The sequence below is a fragment of the Myodes glareolus genome, chromosome 6 (genome assembly GCF_982192425.1).
Source record: "Myodes glareolus chromosome 6, mMyoGla1.1, whole genome shotgun sequence".
Taxonomy (NCBI): domain Eukaryota; kingdom Metazoa; phylum Chordata; class Mammalia; order Rodentia; family Cricetidae; genus Myodes; species Myodes glareolus.
In genome coordinates, this window is record NC_142031.1 from 7,288,533 (window position 1) to 7,309,107 (window position 20,575).

General features: G+C 50.7%; 1 protein-coding gene across 3 annotated transcripts in view; it reads right to left on the reverse strand.

The window, feature by feature from the left end:
- Positions 1-12,477: 12,477 nt before the first annotated feature.
- Positions 12,478-20,575, reverse strand: part of Ctnnbip1 (catenin beta interacting protein 1) — a 47,553-nt gene continuing 39,455 nt past the window's right edge. For all 3 annotated transcript variants that reach the window (XM_085690261.2, XM_085690263.2, XM_085690262.2), the window contains one exon: positions 12,478-13,094. In XM_085690261.2, the coding sequence (XP_085546387.1) occupies positions 13,036-13,094 (59 nt within the window). In that variant the 3' untranslated portion in view covers positions 12,478-13,035. The remainder of the gene's footprint in view (positions 13,095-20,575) is intronic.

Below are 20,575 nucleotides of genomic sequence, written 5' to 3' on the forward strand. Positions count from 1 at the left end.
CTTCCGAGTGCCGAGATTATAGGCGTGTGTGCCACCAAAGCCGGCTTTCTCCAGTCAGTCCTCAGTCAGTCAGTGCCGCCAGCTGGAAAGCTGTCTGAGCCGGCTTGATCTTGTTCAGGTCCTCGTGCAGGTAACCAGGGCCGCAGTAAGTTCAGGACGACGACGAGAGCACGTCATGTCCAGAAGACAGCGTTTCACAGCCCACTCCCCCCCCCCATCCTCTGCCTCATCCATTCTTTCCTCTCCTTCTCCCACGATGCTTCCTGAGCTTTGGAGGTGATAGTGTAGAGATCCTATTAGAGCGGAGCACTCGATAATTACCGATTCTCTGCACTTCGATGGTCAGGAGTCTCTGCGCTGACTGCTGCCCGCTGCAGAAGAAGCCTCTCGGGGCAAGGCTGAGAGCAGCACAACCCGTAGGGAGAAGCAGAAACACTCAGAAGACAGTTCGGAAGCATGAAGGACTTTCCAGTGGTCCTCATCCCTGTGGCAGGCTGATTAAGCCATGTGGGTTGGTGTTACAGCAGAATTTCTCAGCCTGGGGCTTCAGCCAGCATCAGAAATCTGTAGCAGACATCCTATTCTAAGCACTCAGCATCCTTCTTAGGAACCATCATGGTCTCTGTGAGCCTTTCGTGGCAAGACGTCCCTTTCAATAGGATGCTACATCTGCTTCACGTAGTCAGCGGCATTATAACTAAGCCACCTTAATGAAGATCTCCAGTCATCGCGAGTGGCCCAGCACGTGGCTCACCTTGGGGTTCCTTTAGGACCTGGAGGAAACAGCTTCCTTTCCACCAGCATCGCTGGGAGTTGGCAGGGAGAGAGGTCCAATCTGTGTGAGAGCTGATGAGAACAAAAGTTGAGGTCCACAGAAGCAAGAAGCAGAGAGTCCCAAAGGAGCAGAGAGTCCTAAAGGCGCATTCAGGAGGCAGCACTGGAGGCTCCAGGCCCAGGCCCAAGGCTGGGGTTCCTACAGCCGTCTTAGCCCTCTGAGCTGTGCGTTGAAAAGAAAGGCCCTGACCATGCTCCATCCTCTACCACTGCAGCAGACCCAAACTGACTCATCAACAAGACAGACTCAATGGGACAGGAGGGCCTGGAGAGCCACTGGGGGCCAAGGCCAGCACACCTAGATGTCCCACACGGTAGTAATGGATCCAAGTCCCTTCTCCAGGCAGCTGCCCTTTCAATATGGAAGGAATAAACAACAACAAAAAAAACTCCACAAATTTAAAAAGTCAAAGGCGTCAGTATTTGTATACAGAAAAATCAGACAATCAGGAAACCCTAATGTGGGGGTTGGGGGGATCACTCAAGGCAGGTTTCTCTGGCTGTCCTAGAACTAGCTCTTGTAGACCAGGCTGGCCTTGAATTTACAAAGATTCACCTGCCTCTGCCTCCCAAATGCTGGGATTAAAGACTACATCATCACAGCTAGAAATTTCTTTTGAGACAGTCTCATGTAGCTCAGGCTAGCCTCAAACTTGCTATGTAGTTAAGGATGACCTTGAATTTCTGATCCTCCTGCTTTCACCCCCCCACCCAGTCCTGGGATTATGGAATGCACCACCATGCAGTTTATGCGGTTCTGGGGATCAAATCCGGGGCCTCCTGCCTGCTATTCAAGCATTCTGCCATTAGAGCTCCATCCCGAGCTTTAACAACAGAGAATGGAGACTCATTTAGCTGTGTGGGGAGATGATGATGATGATGATGATGATGATGGTGATATGATGATGATGATGACGATGATGATGATGATGATGATTTTGAGACAGGGTTTCTCTGTAGCTCTGGCTGTCTGGCTGTCCTGGAACTCACTCTGTAGACTACTACTACGCTGGCTTTGAACTCGGAGATCCACCTCCCTCTGTTGAGATCAAAGGTGTGTGTCACCACTGTCCAGCTTAGGGGAGAGCATTCTTCTTTTAAAAGAAAAGGGGGGGGAGAGGGAGGGAGGGAGGAAGGGAGGGAGGGAAGGAGAGAGAATGAAAGCAAGCTCTAAAATCAGAGCTGTTGGGGAAGACTCTTTTCAGGTGTGTGACTTTGTTTCCGCTGCATTTGTTTAACTCTGTGAAGCTGTTACTGTGCCTGTCTAAAACACCTGATGGTCTAATAAAGAGATGAATGGCCAGTAGCGAGGCAGGAGCAAGGATAGGTGGGACTGGCCGGCAGAGAGAATAAGCAGAAAGAGACATCAGGGCGGAGTGGAGAACAAGAGAACAAGGAGAGGGGGAAGCTAGGGGCCAACCACCCAGCAAGCCACAGAGTATGAAGGAAAATAAGCCATCCAGAAGTGAGAAAGATAAAAGCCCAGAGGCAAAAGGTAGTGGGGATAATTTAAGATAAGAAAAGCTGGCCAGAAACAAGCCACCTTATGGCCAGACATTTATTACTAAGAGTAAGCCTTCATGCGTGATTTACTTGGGAGCTGGGTGGTGGGCCCCCAAAAAAGGCAAAAGAGTAAAACATCATACAACAAAGAGCAAGCTCAGAGTGTCCGAAGAACAGAGGATAAAACCCCAGTGGCTGGAGGGAGCAAGTAGAGGTGATGGGAAGAGGGTCAGAGGGCCAAAGGAGCTGATCACCAAGGGCGCGGGACAGGAAGGGAACGCTGACTTCTAATGGCTTACAGGATGGCTCTGCACTGCCTTCCTGTGCTACCACAAGCACTAGAGAAAGCAAACGGCTGTCATGCAGCCTGGGAAAGTCTTAGGATTCAGGGAATAGATTACTTTTGGGTATATCAAGAGTAGGCCTAGATTTCAGTGGCTTAAGAGATGAGGCTACGCAACCAAATGGCCAGGACCATTCGTGTTGTGCCTCAGAACCAGACAAGGCCAAGACTCCCCAAGCCTGAAGCACCATGGTTTCTTCCTCATACATGGAGAAGAAGGGGACCCTTCCAGGACCCAGGCTGAGGGGGCAGTCACCTCTGCAATGCTGCAGAGTGGTTTCAAGCGGCCACCCAGAATGACCCTTCACTGTACCGCATCCATTTCATTAACCAAGGCAAGTTAGGGCCACACTTACAGGGAGCAAAGGAATAGCAATCTGTGCATCTGGAAGGTACTTAAATGGGCATGCTTAGGAATCCGTGCCCAGTAGTGGTGGTGCATGTTTTTAATCCCAGCACTTGGGAGGCAAAGGCAGCTGGGACTCAGTGAGTTCAAGATCAGCCTGGTCTACAAAGTGAGTTCCAGGACAGCCAGGGCTACACAGAGAAACCCTGTCTCAAAAAAGGGAAAAAAATGAATCAACAGTGAAACCCACAGGCTCCCAGAGGCTCAGACACATGGAACAGAGTTACCTAGGGGTGAGGGCAGGCAAACCCAGCCCTGACTGCAGGTCAGTCTATTGCTCTCCTTGGTGCCCTACCCTTCCCCATGTGGCCCCCTGGTGACCTCCAGACAGTAAATCCCCTAAGCCTCTCTGCCTCCTCAAGTCTCAGCTCCTGGAAGGTAGCTGGGTAAATCCTCTGTGCCAGCAGGACAGCTGGGTGGGACAGCCCTTCTCCTCCTCCTCCTCCCTAGATGCCCCAGAGGAGGCAATACAGCTTAGAGTGGGGTGGATAAATCCAGTCAGAACTGGTGCTGGCTGCCTCTCTCCAACATATTGGGGAACCCCCACCCAGGACTGGGGTGCTGACAGATCAGAGCTGGCTCTCTTACAAAGCTTCCGGGCTAGTCCAGACAAATCAGCCCTGGGTTTTCCACACCTGAAGCTTTCTGGATTAGGGACCGGCAGACCCACAGGCCTCCGTACCTTCCCTGACTTTCCCAATCAGCTACACGACAAAGCAGAAAGTCCCCGTGGGCCTGTATAGGAGTTCCAAAGGGACAGTCTTCCTCCCTGCTGGCCAGCCTGGGTCTGCCTGTTGTGACTTGTCCTCCTCTGGGTGATGAGAATTTTTCCAAGTCTGTCTCCAGCAACCTCAGCAACTCAAGGGCAGGGCTGGGTGCCGCATCTCTGCCTGCCCGGCCTAGTCCAGTCCGTCCTGACTAGTTGGGATCTAGCAGGAGCGCTGTTGGCTCAGGGTGGGATGGTGGATTGGGCTAACTCTCCAGGAGCCTGGAGGAGTCTTGGGGCTCACCTTGGTAGGCAGCTTTGGGCCATCTCTGAAAGAGCTAGAGAAAGGTTCGAGACAGAACCTTTAAGTCAGACTCCAGGTTGCCCCTACCACGTGGCTGCCTCTCAGCAGATAGCTTCAGTACTCCGATGGGCAGGTGGCTCAGCATGAGGAGAGTTCAAGGACCACTATGGCCAGAGCCTCCTAGGATGATGCAATGTCCCTGGGAACAAACTCCTAAAGAGGTAGCTGGTCAAGCAGCCTAGCTAAGAAGGGAAAAAATAAAAAGCAGCCAGGCCTCACTGGGCCCCACGGACTCCAGGTCCGCTGGGATGGGGAGCAAGGCCTTTCTAGGAGGCCAGCAATAACCACACAAAAGGACCTGGCTATCAAGATAACCTGGGAGGTTACGTGGGATCCTATCCCACAGGGGTGGATGCCCCCCACTCCTGTCCAGCCAGGACCTTCTGCACTGGAGGCTGAACTCCTCCATCATGGTTCATCCTGCGTCTTGTTGTGGTTTCTGTTTCATGCAAGGACACACAAGGATGTGTGCTACGTAAACAAAGGGCTATTTTTACCACCTCATTGTTTTCTCATTCGGCTTCCTAGATCCTCAGCCAAGGTACACCCGTGGAGCACACCATATATATATTCACGGATCTTCTGGCACCACAGACTCTGCCCTGCCAGGTTAGTGATACCAGCCATCGCCGTCAGGCGCTGTCTCGGGGTCGACTGTGGTCCACAATGAGAGGGTGAGGTCTCTGCCTAATGCCAGTTCTGAGGCTGGGCGGGGAAGGCAAAGAGGTACCTGGCCTTGGGGCATTGCCCACCAAGGCGGGAAATTTCACCCAGTTGTCCTTAGCCCAAGTCCACCTAGATCCTTGGAGGAGTGCTGCGTGAACAGAGCCAGCAGCCAGGGTTGGCTTGCTAAAGGGGAGAAGGGGAGACAAAGGTTGGGGATGGATGGCTCAGGCTGAGAGACAGAGCAGCCCCTGCATGGAGAGGGGGCAGGGCGGAGGTGTAGGGGATGGGAATAGGGGAGAAAGAAGAAGCAGGCCTTCACTTGGTCTTACCATTCTGAAGTTCTCTCCAGTCAGCATAGGCCCTTGTCTGAGCCCCAGGGAGGCTGTTCCACACACCACACGATCCCACCCTTGGCACACCACGGCTGGTGAAGGCGGGCAATAAGTGCCATTGTTGTTCTTACATTCCAGATGAAGAAACATGGACTCAGAGACCCCTGTGGCCCTCACAATACACGGCTAGTAACTGACAGTCTGAATTTGAACCCTGACCTACAGTGCTGGACACCCCTCCCCCCTCCAAGCCCAAGACCTGTCTTCTTGGATAAAGTGTTGGATGTCCCCTGGGGCAGCTACCCTTATTGTGAGTTCCCAGCCCCAGTAAGGCCAGGGCAGCCCATCTAGGAACAGGGTGGCAGCCTAGGCACTGGGTCCCCATGGGTGTTGGGCACACAGGGTGCCTCTCTCCTCTTCCTCTTCCTCCTCCTGCCTGCTGAGAACAGAGCTGGCACAGTGGGAGGGAGCCTCTGGCTGCAATGGCTTATTTTAACCACTTGATCATGATGGAGGATTTAATTTTATCCCCTTCCCTGCCTGGCTGGAATTGCGTTTGGAGTTTGAGCACAAGGCGAGCAGGAGGGCCCCCCTCCCCGGAAGGCAGAGATGCTGTGCCCAGGCTCTGCTTGCTTTGCCTTCTGGGGGACCCCTCTCAGCTGCACCAGCTGGAGAAGGCCAGGGGACACCACTCCAGCTAATACCCTTCCCCCTTCCCCCATGGGCAGCGCGGTGATGGGAAAGAAACCTTGGCCTTGGCTTCTACTCGGGGATCATCCCGGCTTGTCTAGCCTCATCAGAAAGCAATTAATAGGCACCTAATTGGACCTGGGGCTGGGCTTCTCCCCAAGTACTGTAGATAAGTCTGTGTTCTGTATGACTTATGAACAGGTGGGGGCAAAGGGACACCCGCCAGGGTGACTTCATGGTGACCATATGTCCTGACCACCCACGGAGCACGGGTCACACTGCTGAGTGTGTCCTACCTGCTGTCATTGTTCCTCTGCAGCAGCCTCGTGGGATGGGTGCTCCGCAGTCACACAGCTTTCAGGCCTGTTGGCCTCCAGAGCTCTTGCTCTAAACCATCTTTCCCCAGACCCTGGCCATGTGGACATTGTTAGGTCTCAAACCCTGGGACAAATGGAAGTGCATATTTAACATAGTGAAGCGGATGCTGGCTGCTAGCCAGCTTCTCCAGCATCCCTCAGTCCCTACCTGTTACAGGCACACCCGCCCTCTACCCTGGACTCTCCCAGATGTCTCTGCCTCTGGCTATGCTCGCCCTTTAATCCACAGCAAACTGTCTTCCACCATACCTAGAGCAGTGATGCTCTTCCTTTTTGCATTTATTTTTTTTTCCATCCAGACATGAAGATGTATTCCATGGGAGCAAACAATGTTCTAAGTCCAAGAGTGGAAGAGAAGTTTCTAGAAAAGCCAGCTTACCTTAGCAGTGAATTGCCATGTCTGCATGGTATAGTAGGTAAGAAGGCAGAGTGAAGATGGCAGACCAGGGGCAGACCAGGAATACGATGACGTCACCCACTCCTGGGGCTGGTGTATGCAGAGCGCTACACACCGACTACTAAGACTATTAACATCTAATAGTTATCAGCTGTGCTATCGAGACTGGGACGTGGGAGATGGCCCGATGTCTTGACTATTTTCTGTTGCTGCATCAAAATACCTGAGACTAGGCAAGCTGTAAAGAAGCTTATTTGGCTCGCGGCTTTGGAGGCTGTGAAGTACAAAGGCATGGCGTGGGCATCTAGTGGAGGCTTTTGTGCTGCACTGCGACACGGGGGACCGCAGTGCTTGGGAATGCAGAGGAAGCCCGCACGGGTCTCTTCCTCCAGTAAAGGCACCAGTGTCACCACAGGGTCCCACCCTGTGACATCATCCGATCTCAATGACTTCTACCCAGATACCATGGAAATATGAATTTAGAGATTAAGTTTCCAACACATGAACTTCAGGGGCCACACTTAAATTACAGCATGTGTACAAAGGAATGAACAATATTTGTAAATGTTCACCTTCTCCCACTGGACGCAGGGCCAGGAAGTGGAAACTCTAGAAGGCCCTGGGTGTGATGTTACCTCCTAGGGCTGTGCAGGGTGGGTGGGGCTGGTGGGGCTCCCACAGGTGTATAAACAGAAGTTTCTTCCCCAGAGCCTTAGGAAGAGGCCCAGAGGCAGGAAAGATGAAGCTGGCTTTCTGGAAAGTATCCAGGTTGTCCATGTGGAGACAAGACCCTAGCTGATATTAAAGACACTTGCGAAGGCTGAGAATGTAGTTTAATTGGCAGAGTGCTCGCTTAGCATGCATGACACTGGTTTTATATCCAGCACTGCATAAACCTGGCCCACACTTGTAATCCCAATACTCAGGAAGTTGAGGCAGAAAGATCAGAAATTCAAGGCCATATTGTGAGGCTAGCCTGAGATATATGAGACCCTATTTTGTTTTTTTTTTTCTTGACAAGTTTTCTCTGTGTAGCTCTGGCTGTCCTAGAACTCATTTGTAGACCAGGCTGACCTCTAACTCAGAGATCCACCTGCCTCTGCATCCCAAGTGCTTGGATTACAGGCATGTGCCACTACTGCCCAGTTTTCTTGTCTTTCTTTCTTTCTTTCTTTCTTTCTTTCTTTCTTTCTTCCTTTTCTTTTTTGAGATAGAGTTTCTCTGTGTAACAGGCTGTCCTGGAACTCATTTTGTAGACCAGGCTGGTTCAAGCCTGGCCTCGAACTCACAGAGATCCACCTGTCTCTGCCTCCCCAGTGCTGGGATTAAAGGTGTGTGCCACCACTGCCCAGTGACTTTTTTTTTTCTTTTTCTTTTTGGTTTTTCGAGACAGGATTTTCTTATGTCCAGGCTGTCCTGGAACTAGCTCTTGTAGACCAGGCTAGCCTCAAACTCACAGGGATTTCCCTGCCTCTACGACTTTTTTAAAGGACATTTATTTCACTGGCTTTACTTCCTAACCACCCAGCTGTCTCCCAGAATATCACATTATTTCAAAGGACCTCAGAGAGGGTAAATGCTTTCTAAATGGGGCTCCCCTGGCTAGTCTGAGCCTAGTTCATCTTATGGGAAAGGTGTAGGGTGGTGCTGAGGTCCCTTGGGGTCCAGACCTGCCCCATCCAGGAAGTTGGCTGCTGCTTCCATCAGCTGGACCAGGTGCCACAGAAGGGAAGGATTTCTCTTAGACAAAGGATCCTGTTTAAAGGCTGAGAGCAGCCTGGATGCTACAGCTGCTTACTCACCTAAGGGAACAGAGAAACACTTCATTCTCTACTGTCTCCTACCCTGGGAATGGGAAACACTTGCCCTCCAGCTCCCTAGTCCCCCCACCCACCCCAGGCTGTATGCACACCCCACTGCATCTTTATCCCAGTCCTGGCCTCCAAACTCATTATCAGCTGCAAGCATTTGTGACCAGGAAGGCAGATCCATGAGGGTCCTGCTGTGTGCGGCCAGGGGCCCTGGGGACCCTTTCTCTTCATCTGCTCAGCTTCCATCATTTTAAGTGACCTACTTCCTTCTACAGACTCAGTGCATTCAGACAGCTCAAGGTGAATGACTCCCAGCTCCACCCAAGCTCTGCTAAGAGGCTGGACCAGAGCCAGCCCCTCCCTCTGAGCAATTAACTAGATAAACTACAAGGTTTGCCCTGGGGCTTAGAACCGCAGGGAGAGGGTAGATTCTACACACATCTTTCTTTCTTTTGCCTGACCCTTTGAATAGGCGTTTCATGTTAAGTTTGGCTAACTCAGTGTGCCATACAGATAAGGAATAGTGTACAGACAAGGAATCATAGAGAAGAACAGACCAAGCCTACGTGAACATAACCACAAGTCACTTCCAGAGGGAAGGGGCTCACTTGTGGGGAGGTAAGCCCCAAATCCAGCAGGTAATCAATCTAATACTGGATGAATGTTTCCCTGAGATGAGCCTGGCCACAACATAGACTGCGGACTTCAAAACTGGCCTTTCAACACAAAGGTGGGTTTTGTTTTGAGGTAGCTGTTATTTTGTCTTAAACCCCTGGGCTTAAGTGATTTTCCCATTTCAGCTTCCTCAGTGGCTGGGAATACACACTCTCAGCTCAATACCAAGATTCAATGTTGTCTAAAACCCCCAAAGCACTGGGTGTGATGGTACACACCATTCATTAATCCCAGCACTTGGGAGCAGAGGCAAGGGGATCTCTGTTTGAGGCCAGTGTAGTCTACAGAGGGAGTTCAGGTCAGCCAGAGCTACAGTGAGACCCTGTCTAAAAATAAAACAAAACAAAACAAACCCCCAAAACGTCACAGCATCGAGTCCAGAGAAATTTGTTTAAAAATATATTTATTTTACATTATGTGTGTGTGGATATATGCATGTGAGGTCCAAATCCCCTGGACCTGGAGCTCCAGGCAGTAGAGTTTGATGGCGGATGCTGGGAACTGTCCAGGTCCTCTGGAGGAGCAAATGTCAACCACTATGCCATCTCTCCAGCCCTTCAAGCAAAGGATTTGAAAAGGAATGGAAGCAATGAGCTTTGTAAATAGTGTGGTGGTGGTGGTGGTGGGAAGGACCTAAGGGGAGTATGGAGATGGACATTTCCAGGAAGTGTTTCCAAGGCAAAACCTCTTAAAGCAGAAATGATTTCTGCTCCCAAAACTGGGAAGATGGCTAAATAGTACATTTCCCTAAATATGGTGGCATACATGTGAAATCCTACCTAGCATTTGGAAAGTAAAGCAGAAGGTCAGGAATTCAGGGTCCTCCCCAGCTACACAGTGAGTTCGAGGCCAGCATGGACCACACAGGATTCTTCCTTCCGTCTCTCACACACTTCTGCTGGGATGATGGGAGGACGTTCTGTCCAGTTGTCACAACAGATGTGGAGCAGGGTCACCACACTCTGATGGACTACCCAGAGTGAGCATGAAACAGGGAGGTCCCTGAAGCTCACTGACCTTAGTGGGACGACGATTCAGGAGCATATGGGGAATCCACGGTCAGATGGGCTCCCTTCCTGAGGACCACGAGTTAGATAGAGGTGAAAACCCTCTGAAACACTGAGCGCTGATCTGTTGTTTGGGCCAGAGACTCATGCTGCCCAGGTTGGCCTCCAACTTCCTACTCAGTCCTCCTGGTTCTCTCCCATTCGAGGCCCAAGTGCTGGGATTATGCATACGCCCCCACACCTGCCTTATATGGTGTCAGGTGGGGATCAAACCCAGGGGTTCTATGCTGTGCTACACAGACACAGTATCAGTCGAGCTACATGCCCAGCACTCTTCTCCCACTCCCCGTTTAGAGACCGGGTTTCACTGTGTGCTTTGGCTGGCTTGAAACTGTCTCTGTAGAGCAGTCTGGCCTCAGAGACCTACCACCTGTCTCCCGAGTGCTGGGATTAAATGTGCATGAGAACCACACCTCCCCTCCATCTGAGGCGAGGTCTCCTGCAGTCCAGACTGCCCAGAACTAACTACACAGCCACAGCTGACTGTTAACTCCTAGCTCTCCTACTCCCTCCTCACTAGAGCTGAGAATGAGAGATGTGGGAATATGCCCAGCTTGGGTTTTTTCCCTTTTATTGAGACAGAGCAGCATTGTAGTCCAGGCTGAACTGGAACCCACCTCAATCCTCCTGCCTCAGCCTCATAATTTCTGGAATTACAGGTCTGTGATACTACAACCGGTCTGTATGATGCTAAGGATCAACCCAGGGCTTCACACAATCAGCTGTTGACTGAGTTACATCCCCATTCCAGGCTATAAACATACGAAAACTTCGCACTGCCCTCCCTCCTCCCCACGCTCCTGGGAAGGGCCCCAGCAGAGGCAGCTCATCTCACCCATCGAGCTATGAAAATCTTTATTGTTCTGTTTTTCTCCATTAGACAGACTTTTCGTTGGAGTAAGAAGCCACAGGACACTGGCACTTCCTCAGTAGGGGAGTCTGATCAGTGCTGGAAGAGTGAGCTGAGGACCACTGCCAGGATAGAGCACATGCCACCGCCAGGGCTCGGCTCCGAGGGAGTTGAAAGAGCCAACTGAAGGTGGTGGCACCCTACTTTAAACACTCTCCCGAGTGAGCAGGACTGAAGAACCCCATCTCTGCCCAGGGGCTCAGCTGCATCTCCAGGCCGGCTAAACTGGCAGAGTGCTAGTGTCTGCCTGTGCGTGAACTCTCACTGTGCCTGCGCACACACGGCTCCTCTTCAGGAACGGTACCCTCAGACCTTGCTGGTCAGGCTGGTATCAGCGTAGCTGATTCTCCACTGGCCTTGGCATGTTACTGTCAGTGACAGGGACCATGTGCTGGAGGGTACGGGTCTTAGCTATGACACTTGAATTCTCCTCCTGGAACAAGGCTGGTCAGTGCAAACTATCCACCAACAATGAGGTGCCCCAGGGCTTTGGTCTCAAGACGTGTTGGTACTGGCTCCTGTACACTCCCTGGCACCAAGATGATCCAGTCACTTACCATTCCTCTACTTCCCAGAAAAGGCGGGGTAAGGGTGGGTGGGACCCAGACCCTCCCCAGGAGCTGCTGTAAAATGTGTCTCAGAGGGCTAGCCTGTGGGGCCCACTTATTGACGGTCTAGCTGGCATCTCATAAACAAGCCATGTTCCGATCCCTTTGAGGCTGGCATGGACAGGTACTGTGCAGTGGGGGCTTGGGCTAGCCAGACCTACCCTCCACCCCCGCAAGGGACGCTGGGAAGCCTAGTTAGGTTGGTGCTTGGAGTGAAGGTCTCTGGGGTCTGAGAGTGAAACTGGGGTATCTGCTCAGGTAAAGACCCCTCTTAGAATCTTCAGGATCTGGCGATGCTAAGTCCCAGGGAAGTGAGACACAGGAGGCAACAAAGAGGATGGCGCTGCCAGTCAGTGTTAACGTGCTTGGTTAGCGTGGGCTGGCTGGGGAAAGGGCTGCATGATTCACTCTCTCCCCCACCCCCAGGAAATTGGCTGCCTGCCAGCTCTTAGAACTGAGTACATAAATCCTGCCTCCTGGTCAGCCCTGCGCTCTGGGCTGCGGGCTCAGGACAACACACTGCTCCTTCCAGCTGTGAACCCGGCTCATGGTCCCTGGAGTCCTTTGGCTAGGGGAGGCAGGTGCGGCCAATAAAGCACACACAATCTCCAGGTGTACCCTCAGGCCTCAAATAATCAGCAGAGTGGAAGTAAACCTATGGCAACTGGAGTCAGGGGTGAGCCAATGAGAAACCAAATCCACATATTGACTGCCAATCAAATTCAAACACGAACCCAATACGTGAAGGCAGCAGCAAGACCTTTGTGTAATAAATATTGCGAAGCTCATTTGGTTTCTTTCTTTTCTTTTTTCAAGTCAAATATAACAATATCCCCAAACCCTGTTTTCTGCATTCAGAAGAGAGGAAGTTGGTAATATGAGCAGAACACCTGCAGCCAATCAAAGAAAAGACCATTTCCCACAAGACAGCCAATCACAATCTTTTTCCAGTTTAAGCAGCCAATTGGGCCTCTTCACAATCCTAAAAAAATGACCTAAATAAAGCACCAGAGCTCGGAGAGCTTCCGGGGAAGCCAGATACCGAGGCGCAAATTTTTAAAAAAATAAAGAGTCAGAAATAAAAATAAAAGGTTTCCGTTGGTCAAGATTTAAAAATAAAAAGGTTTCTTCCTGCAGCCAATCACAGTCCATCCCTTCAAGCCAATCACAAACCACCGCTGGCATCTCCCTGATGCCAGCCCTGCCGTGGAGAGGGTGGGGGGTAGGGTGGGGAGGGGAGCAGAGGGATTGTAGCAGAAGGTGGTTTGCTACCACTCAACTGGGAGAGGAGCCCCACAGATCTTGTGGCCCTCGGTGGCTTTCAGGGTGTCCCAAGGGGCTTTCAGCTACTGCCTCCGGTCTTCCGTCTCTGACCTGGAAAACGCCATCACCACATCCTCCGCACCTGCAAACCAAGAACAAGAGTTGCCCATCTATGACTTCTGGTGTCAGGACAGGGCAGAAGGCTGTGCTCACCGTGGAGCAACCCTCCTCTACCTTCCCACCCCGGCAAAACAGTGCAGAACGCCGCAAAGGGATCTTGTTTCAGCGGCAGGGAGCTTGTCTTGTATACAAAGTCCCCGAGTTTAGTACCCAGCACCACATGAACTGGGTGATGTTATTGATCCCAGTACTCAGGAGGTGAAGGCAAGGGCATCAGAAGTTCATGGTCCTTCTCGGCTACACAGTTCAGGGCCAGCCTGGGGTACAAAACAACCTAAATAAGAGAGGGAAGGAGAGGAGAAGTGCTTCTAATGAAGTCCATCCCTCTCCTGTCTCCTGTAGCCAAGCTGGGGACCTGGCAGTGATCCCACCCTGCTGTGAGGCTATGGGTGTGGTTCAAAGGCTGTTCAAGGCCACACGCTAAGTCAAGAGACAGGTCGTTGGCCCTGGACCATTAGGGTGGGAGGTAAGATTTTCATGGGAAACTTTTCTACCTTTCAAGTTTAGATCTTGGAGCTGGAGAGATAGCTCTGAGGTTGAGAGCACTTGTTGCTCTTGCAGAGGACCCAGGATCAGTGCACACTGGCTCACAACCATCTGTAACTCCAGTTCAAAGGGATCTAACACTCTCTTCTGACCTCCATGAGCACCACACACATATACACAGGCAAAATGCTCTTAGACATAAAACAAAATGCACACACACACACACACACACACACACACACACATTGGTTTTCTGAGACAAGGCTTTTCTGTATAACAGTCCTGGCTGTCCTAGAATTCACTCTGTACACCAGACTGGCCTTGAACTCACAAAGATCCACCAGCCTCCGCCTCCTGAGTGCTGGGATTAAAGCCATGTACCACCACTGCCTTTGTCTTGTTTTCCCTAAGACAGGCTCTGACACTTGGCCAAAAGAGGCAAGGGGAGGAAGGAAGGAGCTGAAAAACTGACCTGCAATCTGCCCGTGCCTCTCTGTCCTTGCATCCCACACTACCTGTCCGCCTTTTCTAACTGGTGGTCCAGCATGTTGCTCTAAACTGCGACAGTCAGGCCGCCTGTGGCCTTTCTGGCACACTTCCCTACTGCTATGTTGGAGGCAATCTCCCTGGAAGAGGCAGATGGGAACAGCAGGGACAGGAAAGGCCTCCAAGGATTGGGTTGGATGGGGGTAGGGAGCAATAGGGCCTCTGTCACTTGGACTAAAGTCAACACAGAGATGGCTCTCCTTGTCCACACCACCGGGGAGTGCTGCCTGCACACCCTGCTGCTGAGAGGAGCCAGGAGGCACCTCAGGTGCTGCTGCAGAAGGGCATGCACATGACATCTGGAAGGCCTGCCTTCACATCAGCAACGAGGTGCTAAAGCAACTTAATCTGTCATCCACCCACCATTTCTGCCTCTGAGAGTCTGTACTTAGCAGCATTCCTGAGAAGACAAGCTCCCGGAAAGGAGCAGATATCTGGCTTCTTGGGAAGAGACACCTTTGCTTGAGATGCCCTAGGAATCCTTTCTGTTCTCACTCCAGTCCTGGGACCACGCACTGTCACTGCAGGCAGGATTGTCCTAGCAACCACAGACTCTGGGATTACATCATACTCCACATGGCAGTTGGGCTGGGCACCTACAGATGCTGGTTTTTCCGAGGGCTGCCTCCAGCTTGCAGGGCATGAGGGGGTCCGAGCAAGACTGCCAGTGTCGGCAGAAGACGCATCTGTAGCAGTGAATGGTGACAGCCCATTCTCTTTCTCATCTGCCTCGTAGGCTTTCTTGAAGGGTACAAAACCAGCACTGGATCCCCAGGAGGCAATGGTGGGTGTGCAGAGGGAGTGGACCACCAGCTCCTCAGAGAAGCTCAAATCCTGCTCACCGAGCTCTGCAGACTACTCGCTGGGTACACGTCCTGTGCTATGAAGACAGTAACTGTACTGGCTGGTTTATGTCAACCTCACACAAGCTAAAGTCATTGGAGACGAAGGAACCTCAATTGAGAAAATATCTCCATAGGATACAGCTGCAAGACATTTCCTTAAAGTGATTGATGGAGAGGACATAGCCCATGTGGGCAGGGCCATCCCTCGGCTGGTGGTCCTGGGTTCTATAAGAAAGCAGGCTGAGCAAGCCACGGGGACCAAGTTAGTGAGCAGCTCCCATCCATGGCCTCTGCATCAGCTCTGCCTCCAGGTCCCTGCCCTCACTGCCTGGCAATGGTGAACAGTGACATGGAACTGTGAGTGAAACAGCCGCTTTCCTCTCCCAGTTGCTTTGGTTATGGTGTTTCAATGACAACAGCAGAAACTCTAGCTAGGGCAATGACCTTCTGAAGGTCACAGGTCACTCTGGCAAGCATGTAAGAAGACACCTAGAGCAAGCTTTGTCAGTTTTACCCTCCCACACGCCAGCTGGCCATGTCCTCCCTGCCTGAGAATCCACAGGCCTCATTCCGAGTCTCTGCCCATCCTACACCATCTCCTGTCTCTGAAGCACTGGCTGACCACCAGGACCTCCTTTCTCTGGAGCCAAAGAGAGGGCGGCAGAAGTTCTTCTGGAGCATCCTTCAGCCTCTCTGTCACAGTGGATCATTCAGTTAGAGCGGCTCAGTCTGTCATCATGGCTTGAGGCTTAAAACTCAGTTCCTGAGCCAGAGGAGGAACGCAGCCCTCAGGTGCCCTCTTGGCTGTCCCGCCAGTGCCGTCCTCTACCCCAGGCCAGCAACCTATTCCACTGCTATAAAAATCTTTCCGTCTTTCCCATAATACCCAAAGTCAGACTTGGGCTCAGAGCTTCTATTCATTGCTTCCCACCAGATACAGGTAAGACCAGGCAGGGGGAGCTACACTCCCGAATGTCTTCTCTAATAAATTAAACAGTAAGAATACCAAGACTGGACAATACATCACACAATCACACACACACACACACACACACACACACACACACACACGAACCACAGATGTGGACCTCCTATGAATATGGAAAAACTGCTTAACAAACACTAGCAAAATGTGTAGAACAACACATATAAAGGAATCATATATCCAGACCAAATTATTCTAGGAAAGCAGGGCTGGTTTAACATCTGAAACTCACGTGATGTAACATGGTCTACACGAGACTAAAGGGCACAACCCACACCATCACCTTTTTTTTTTTTTTTTTTTTTTGATTTTTCTTTTTTTTTTTTTAATTTATTTATTTATTATGTATACAATATTCTGTCTATGTACATGCCTGAAGAGGGCACCAGACCCCATTACAGATGATTGTGAGCCACCATGTGGTTGCTGGGAATTGAACTCAGGACCTTTGGAAGAGCAGGCAATGCTCTTAACCACTGAGCCATCTCTCCAGCCCCCACACCATCACCTTTACACAGAAAATGAACCTAACAGAATCCAGCATCCTTCCATGATGAAAATGCAGGGAACAGGAAACATGGGACTTCTCTACCCAGATAAAGGGCACCCACAAGAACCACAACTGTCACCATGCTGCATGGCTAAAACTCACCCCAGCAAGATGGGAAGAAGAAAAAGCTGTCTGTTCTCAAAAATTTTACTCAAATTGATTTTTGTTTGTTTTGGATATTTGAGACCAGGTCTCACGTAGCCAAGACTTGCTGCTGACTGACAAGTCTCTTGCTTCAGCCTCCCCAGTGCTGATGTTTCAGGCATTTGCCACCACACCTGGCTTCTCTAGGTAGTTCTGAAGGTTCATTCCTGGGCAGTTAGGCAAAAACAAATAACTAAATAAACAGCATATACATTAGAAAAAGGGAGGAAACTTTCTATTTGTGGATATCATAATTGATAAGTAGAAAATGTTCTGCAATTTCTACTTACTGAAAACCTACAAACTAGCAGGTTGGAGCACACACCTTTAATCCCAGCACTCGGGAGGCAGAGGCAGGAGGGTCTCTGTGAGTTCGAGGCCAGGCTGAGGTACAGAGCGAGTTCCAGGACAGCCAGAGCTACATACAAAAACCCGGTCTCAAGATCAAACAAACAGCTAAATTCTATTTGCATACACTAGCAACGAATAATCTGAAAATGAAACTAAAAAATAATTCTGGGGGCTGGAGAGGTGGCTCAGTGGTTAAGAGCACTGACTACTCTTGCAGAGGACCCAGGTTTAATTCCCACATGGCAGCTCACAACTGTCTGCAACCCCAGTTACAGGGAACCCAGTACCCTCACACATATCTACATGCAAGCAAAACAACAATGCATATAAAATAAAAAATAAATAAAATTATTAAAAAAGAAAATAATTCACTGATAGTATCATTCATCAACAATACTACAACACTTAGGGACAATTTTTACTACATGTCCTCATTTTCTGTGGGTGAGGATATGTGTGTGCACACGGAGGTCAGAGGACACCGCAGGAGTCCGTTCTCTCCTTCCACCATGTGGGGCCTGGGAACAGAGCTCGGGCCTTACACTCTAACTACTCAAACTTTTAAAAAGTTGAAGTCACCTGACAGTGGTGGCGCAAGTCTTTAACCCCAGCACTGGAGGCAGAGGTAGGCGGATCTCTGTCAGTTCCAGGCCAGAATAGTCTACAGAGAGAATTCCAGGACAGCCAGGGCTACACAGAGAAAGCCACACAGAGAAAGCCTGTCTTGGTAAAAACAAAACAACAAGAAGTTGAAATCTATTACTCACATCACTCACCCTGCCCCTTTTCAGAGATGGATTAAGCAAATCCAGGGCACAAGAAGCAGGGGGCTCGATCACCACCGAGCTACATCTCCAGTTGAACTCAGCGTCTTCTAGGAGACAGGGCCTCACTAGGTAGCTAGCCCAGGCTGGCCTCAAACTCACACTCGTATCCCTTCTGTCTCTGTTTCCTGAGTGTTGGGGTTACTGGCATGGCCAGAAAGCTCTTGAGAGCAGCTCTGCACCACTCTGGAAACACACGTCACAGTTCCCAGGAGGTGCTGCCCCACACATGTGGACAGGACAGGCAGGATGAGAGACAGACACTACCAAGTGGTAAGAAAGCAGAGGCCTCGGAGTCCCCTGCACAACCTCACACCCTTGCTGACGGCCATTCTGAAACAGTGCCCAGGGTCTTGTTGCCCAGGCAGCCGTGGTCATCTTCAGCATTCTCAGCACCATAGCAGTGTGTGTGTGTGAGAGAGAGATGAAACATGTTCTCATGAAGCCCAGGATAACCTTGAATTTACTGTGTAGGCAAGGATGACGTTCACCTTCTGACCCCCCTACTAGTTCCCAAGTGCTGAGATGACAGGTGATATCTCACATTCAGCTTTGTGAGGTGCAGGGATCAAGATAAGGCCTCAGGAATGCTAGGCAAGCAGTCTACATCTGGGTTATGCCTCCAGTGCCATTAATCTGTTCCCCATGGTGTACACGCTGTCATTTCTCTAGGAGAAGCGAAACAACTGTCTCTAGTTGTCCAGAGCACTGAGGAATGCCAAGCCTCAGACAAAGCCTGGACCAATCTGTCTGTGTTACTAAAAGAACCAAGACCCGGGATTAGAAAACACCACCAACAAAGCCTTAGGGGAACTCAACATGGAACTCAAGTGTCAACCGTCCTCTCTGCCTCTACTCCTATGGTTCATCCATCTAGAAAGCAGGACTGAGGCTCAGCTCTCCGCACAGGGTGGGGCAGGCACCGCTGGTCCTTCCATCCCACATCCAGTGCCAGCTCTGGCCTTTTAATGGAGCTAGTCAAGTGACTGGGGAAGGAAAAATGGCAAGTATGCAGAAGCACAGAAACAGGGAAGCTGGCCCTAGTCCGGGGGCGGGGCCAGACAATGGGGTCACTGCTGTTTGTGAGCTGGGAACGAATTCTCAGCAGCCGTGTTGAAAGCAAGGCTCTGTCTCAAGCCAGCACTCACACCCAAAACAGATGACCGCAGGGACAGTTTGGTTTGGGGAGAAGGGCTCCTGAAGGTGGACAAGCATCATCCTTGCTGTCTTTCTGTTGTAATTTAAGATCGGTTCTTGATATGTAGCCCAGGCTGACCTTGAACCTGTAAGTTTCCTGCAAGCCCCAAGGATGGGCACAGCTCCATGTGGACGGCACTGGGAAAGGGGGACTCATATGAGCAACACCAGCCACAGCTGGATACCGTATGACCTAGTTTTGAGCTCCTCAAAGCCCAACATCATGACAGCATGAGCCCTGGGGATAGGGGCCTTGGCTCTGCCATCCTTAAGGTCACTGAAACTACAGCGCCCTTACTGGCATAGGTGTCCCAGGACTGTCACAGCTTCGGGTACTCATTACCTCCTGTGTTTCTATGGAACCCTACACCTACCTAGCCAAAGTATAGATTAGAGACCTGGGGGCTGAGGGAGGCGATGGTTCAACTGTGTACATGTATACTCTTTGTATGTATATGTACATGTGTATATACATATCCATAGTCTATGCGTGTCTGAAACCTTCATGCTAGGTTATACAGAGACATGAGGATCCTTGGAGCTCACTAACCAGCAGGTCTAGCCAATTGGTAAACTCAGAGACTCTGACAAAAAAAAAAAAAAGATGGAAGTTGACTACATGCCAACTTAAATTAAGTCCCTATAGTCTTGTGAAGGCTCAGAATGTACGCTTCTGTAATCCCAGCATGCCTATGTGAGATGAGAGGCAGAGCCAGGAAAACTGCCCAGAAGCTTGGGGACCAGGCTGCCTAGAGTATGAAGCACAGCAGAAACAACTAGAGAACCCCTGCCTAGACAGTGTGGAGCAGAACAACCCTGAAAGCTCTCCTCTGACCTACACGCATGCATGCACACAGCCTGTTGGGGCTGGAGAGATGGCTCAGTGGTTAACACTCGCTGCCCTTGCAGAGGACCCAGGTTTGATTCCCAGCATTTGGTAGGTCACAGCTGTTTGTAATTCTAGTTCCAGGAGATCCAATGCCCTCTTCTGACTTCTGTAGATACCATGTATCCATATGGTACACAGATATAGATGCAGGCAAAACATTAATACATATAAAATAAATCATTTTTTTAAATCAGCTGTTTGAAAAGCTAAAAAATTACAATCCTATGGCTGCAGAGACTCCAAATTCCCAAAGCTGATAGAGGGAACCCCCTTTGTGAGTCATCATCAATGTAGGGCACTTTGATGAGTGCCTCTAAATCCCCAAGGAGCACCCCTGCTGAGCCTTGTGAGCTCCAGGCTCGGTGAGACATCTTCAGCACACACAGCACCCATCCATGATGGAGCAAGCGACCCCAGGAACACGGTGTGACTTCCACTCTGAATTCTTAGCCCCTTCCCTGACTGCCTGGGTTGGGTGCAGCACCTCCTCAGGCCATGAGTTCATTATCTTGAATGTCAGCAAGCACCCAAGACTGCAAGGCCTCAGCTACTAGTTCTGGGGAATTGCTATCTGGAAAAACTGGTCCCAAAGGGCTACCAAAGGGAAGAAGTTCTGAGTGGAACAA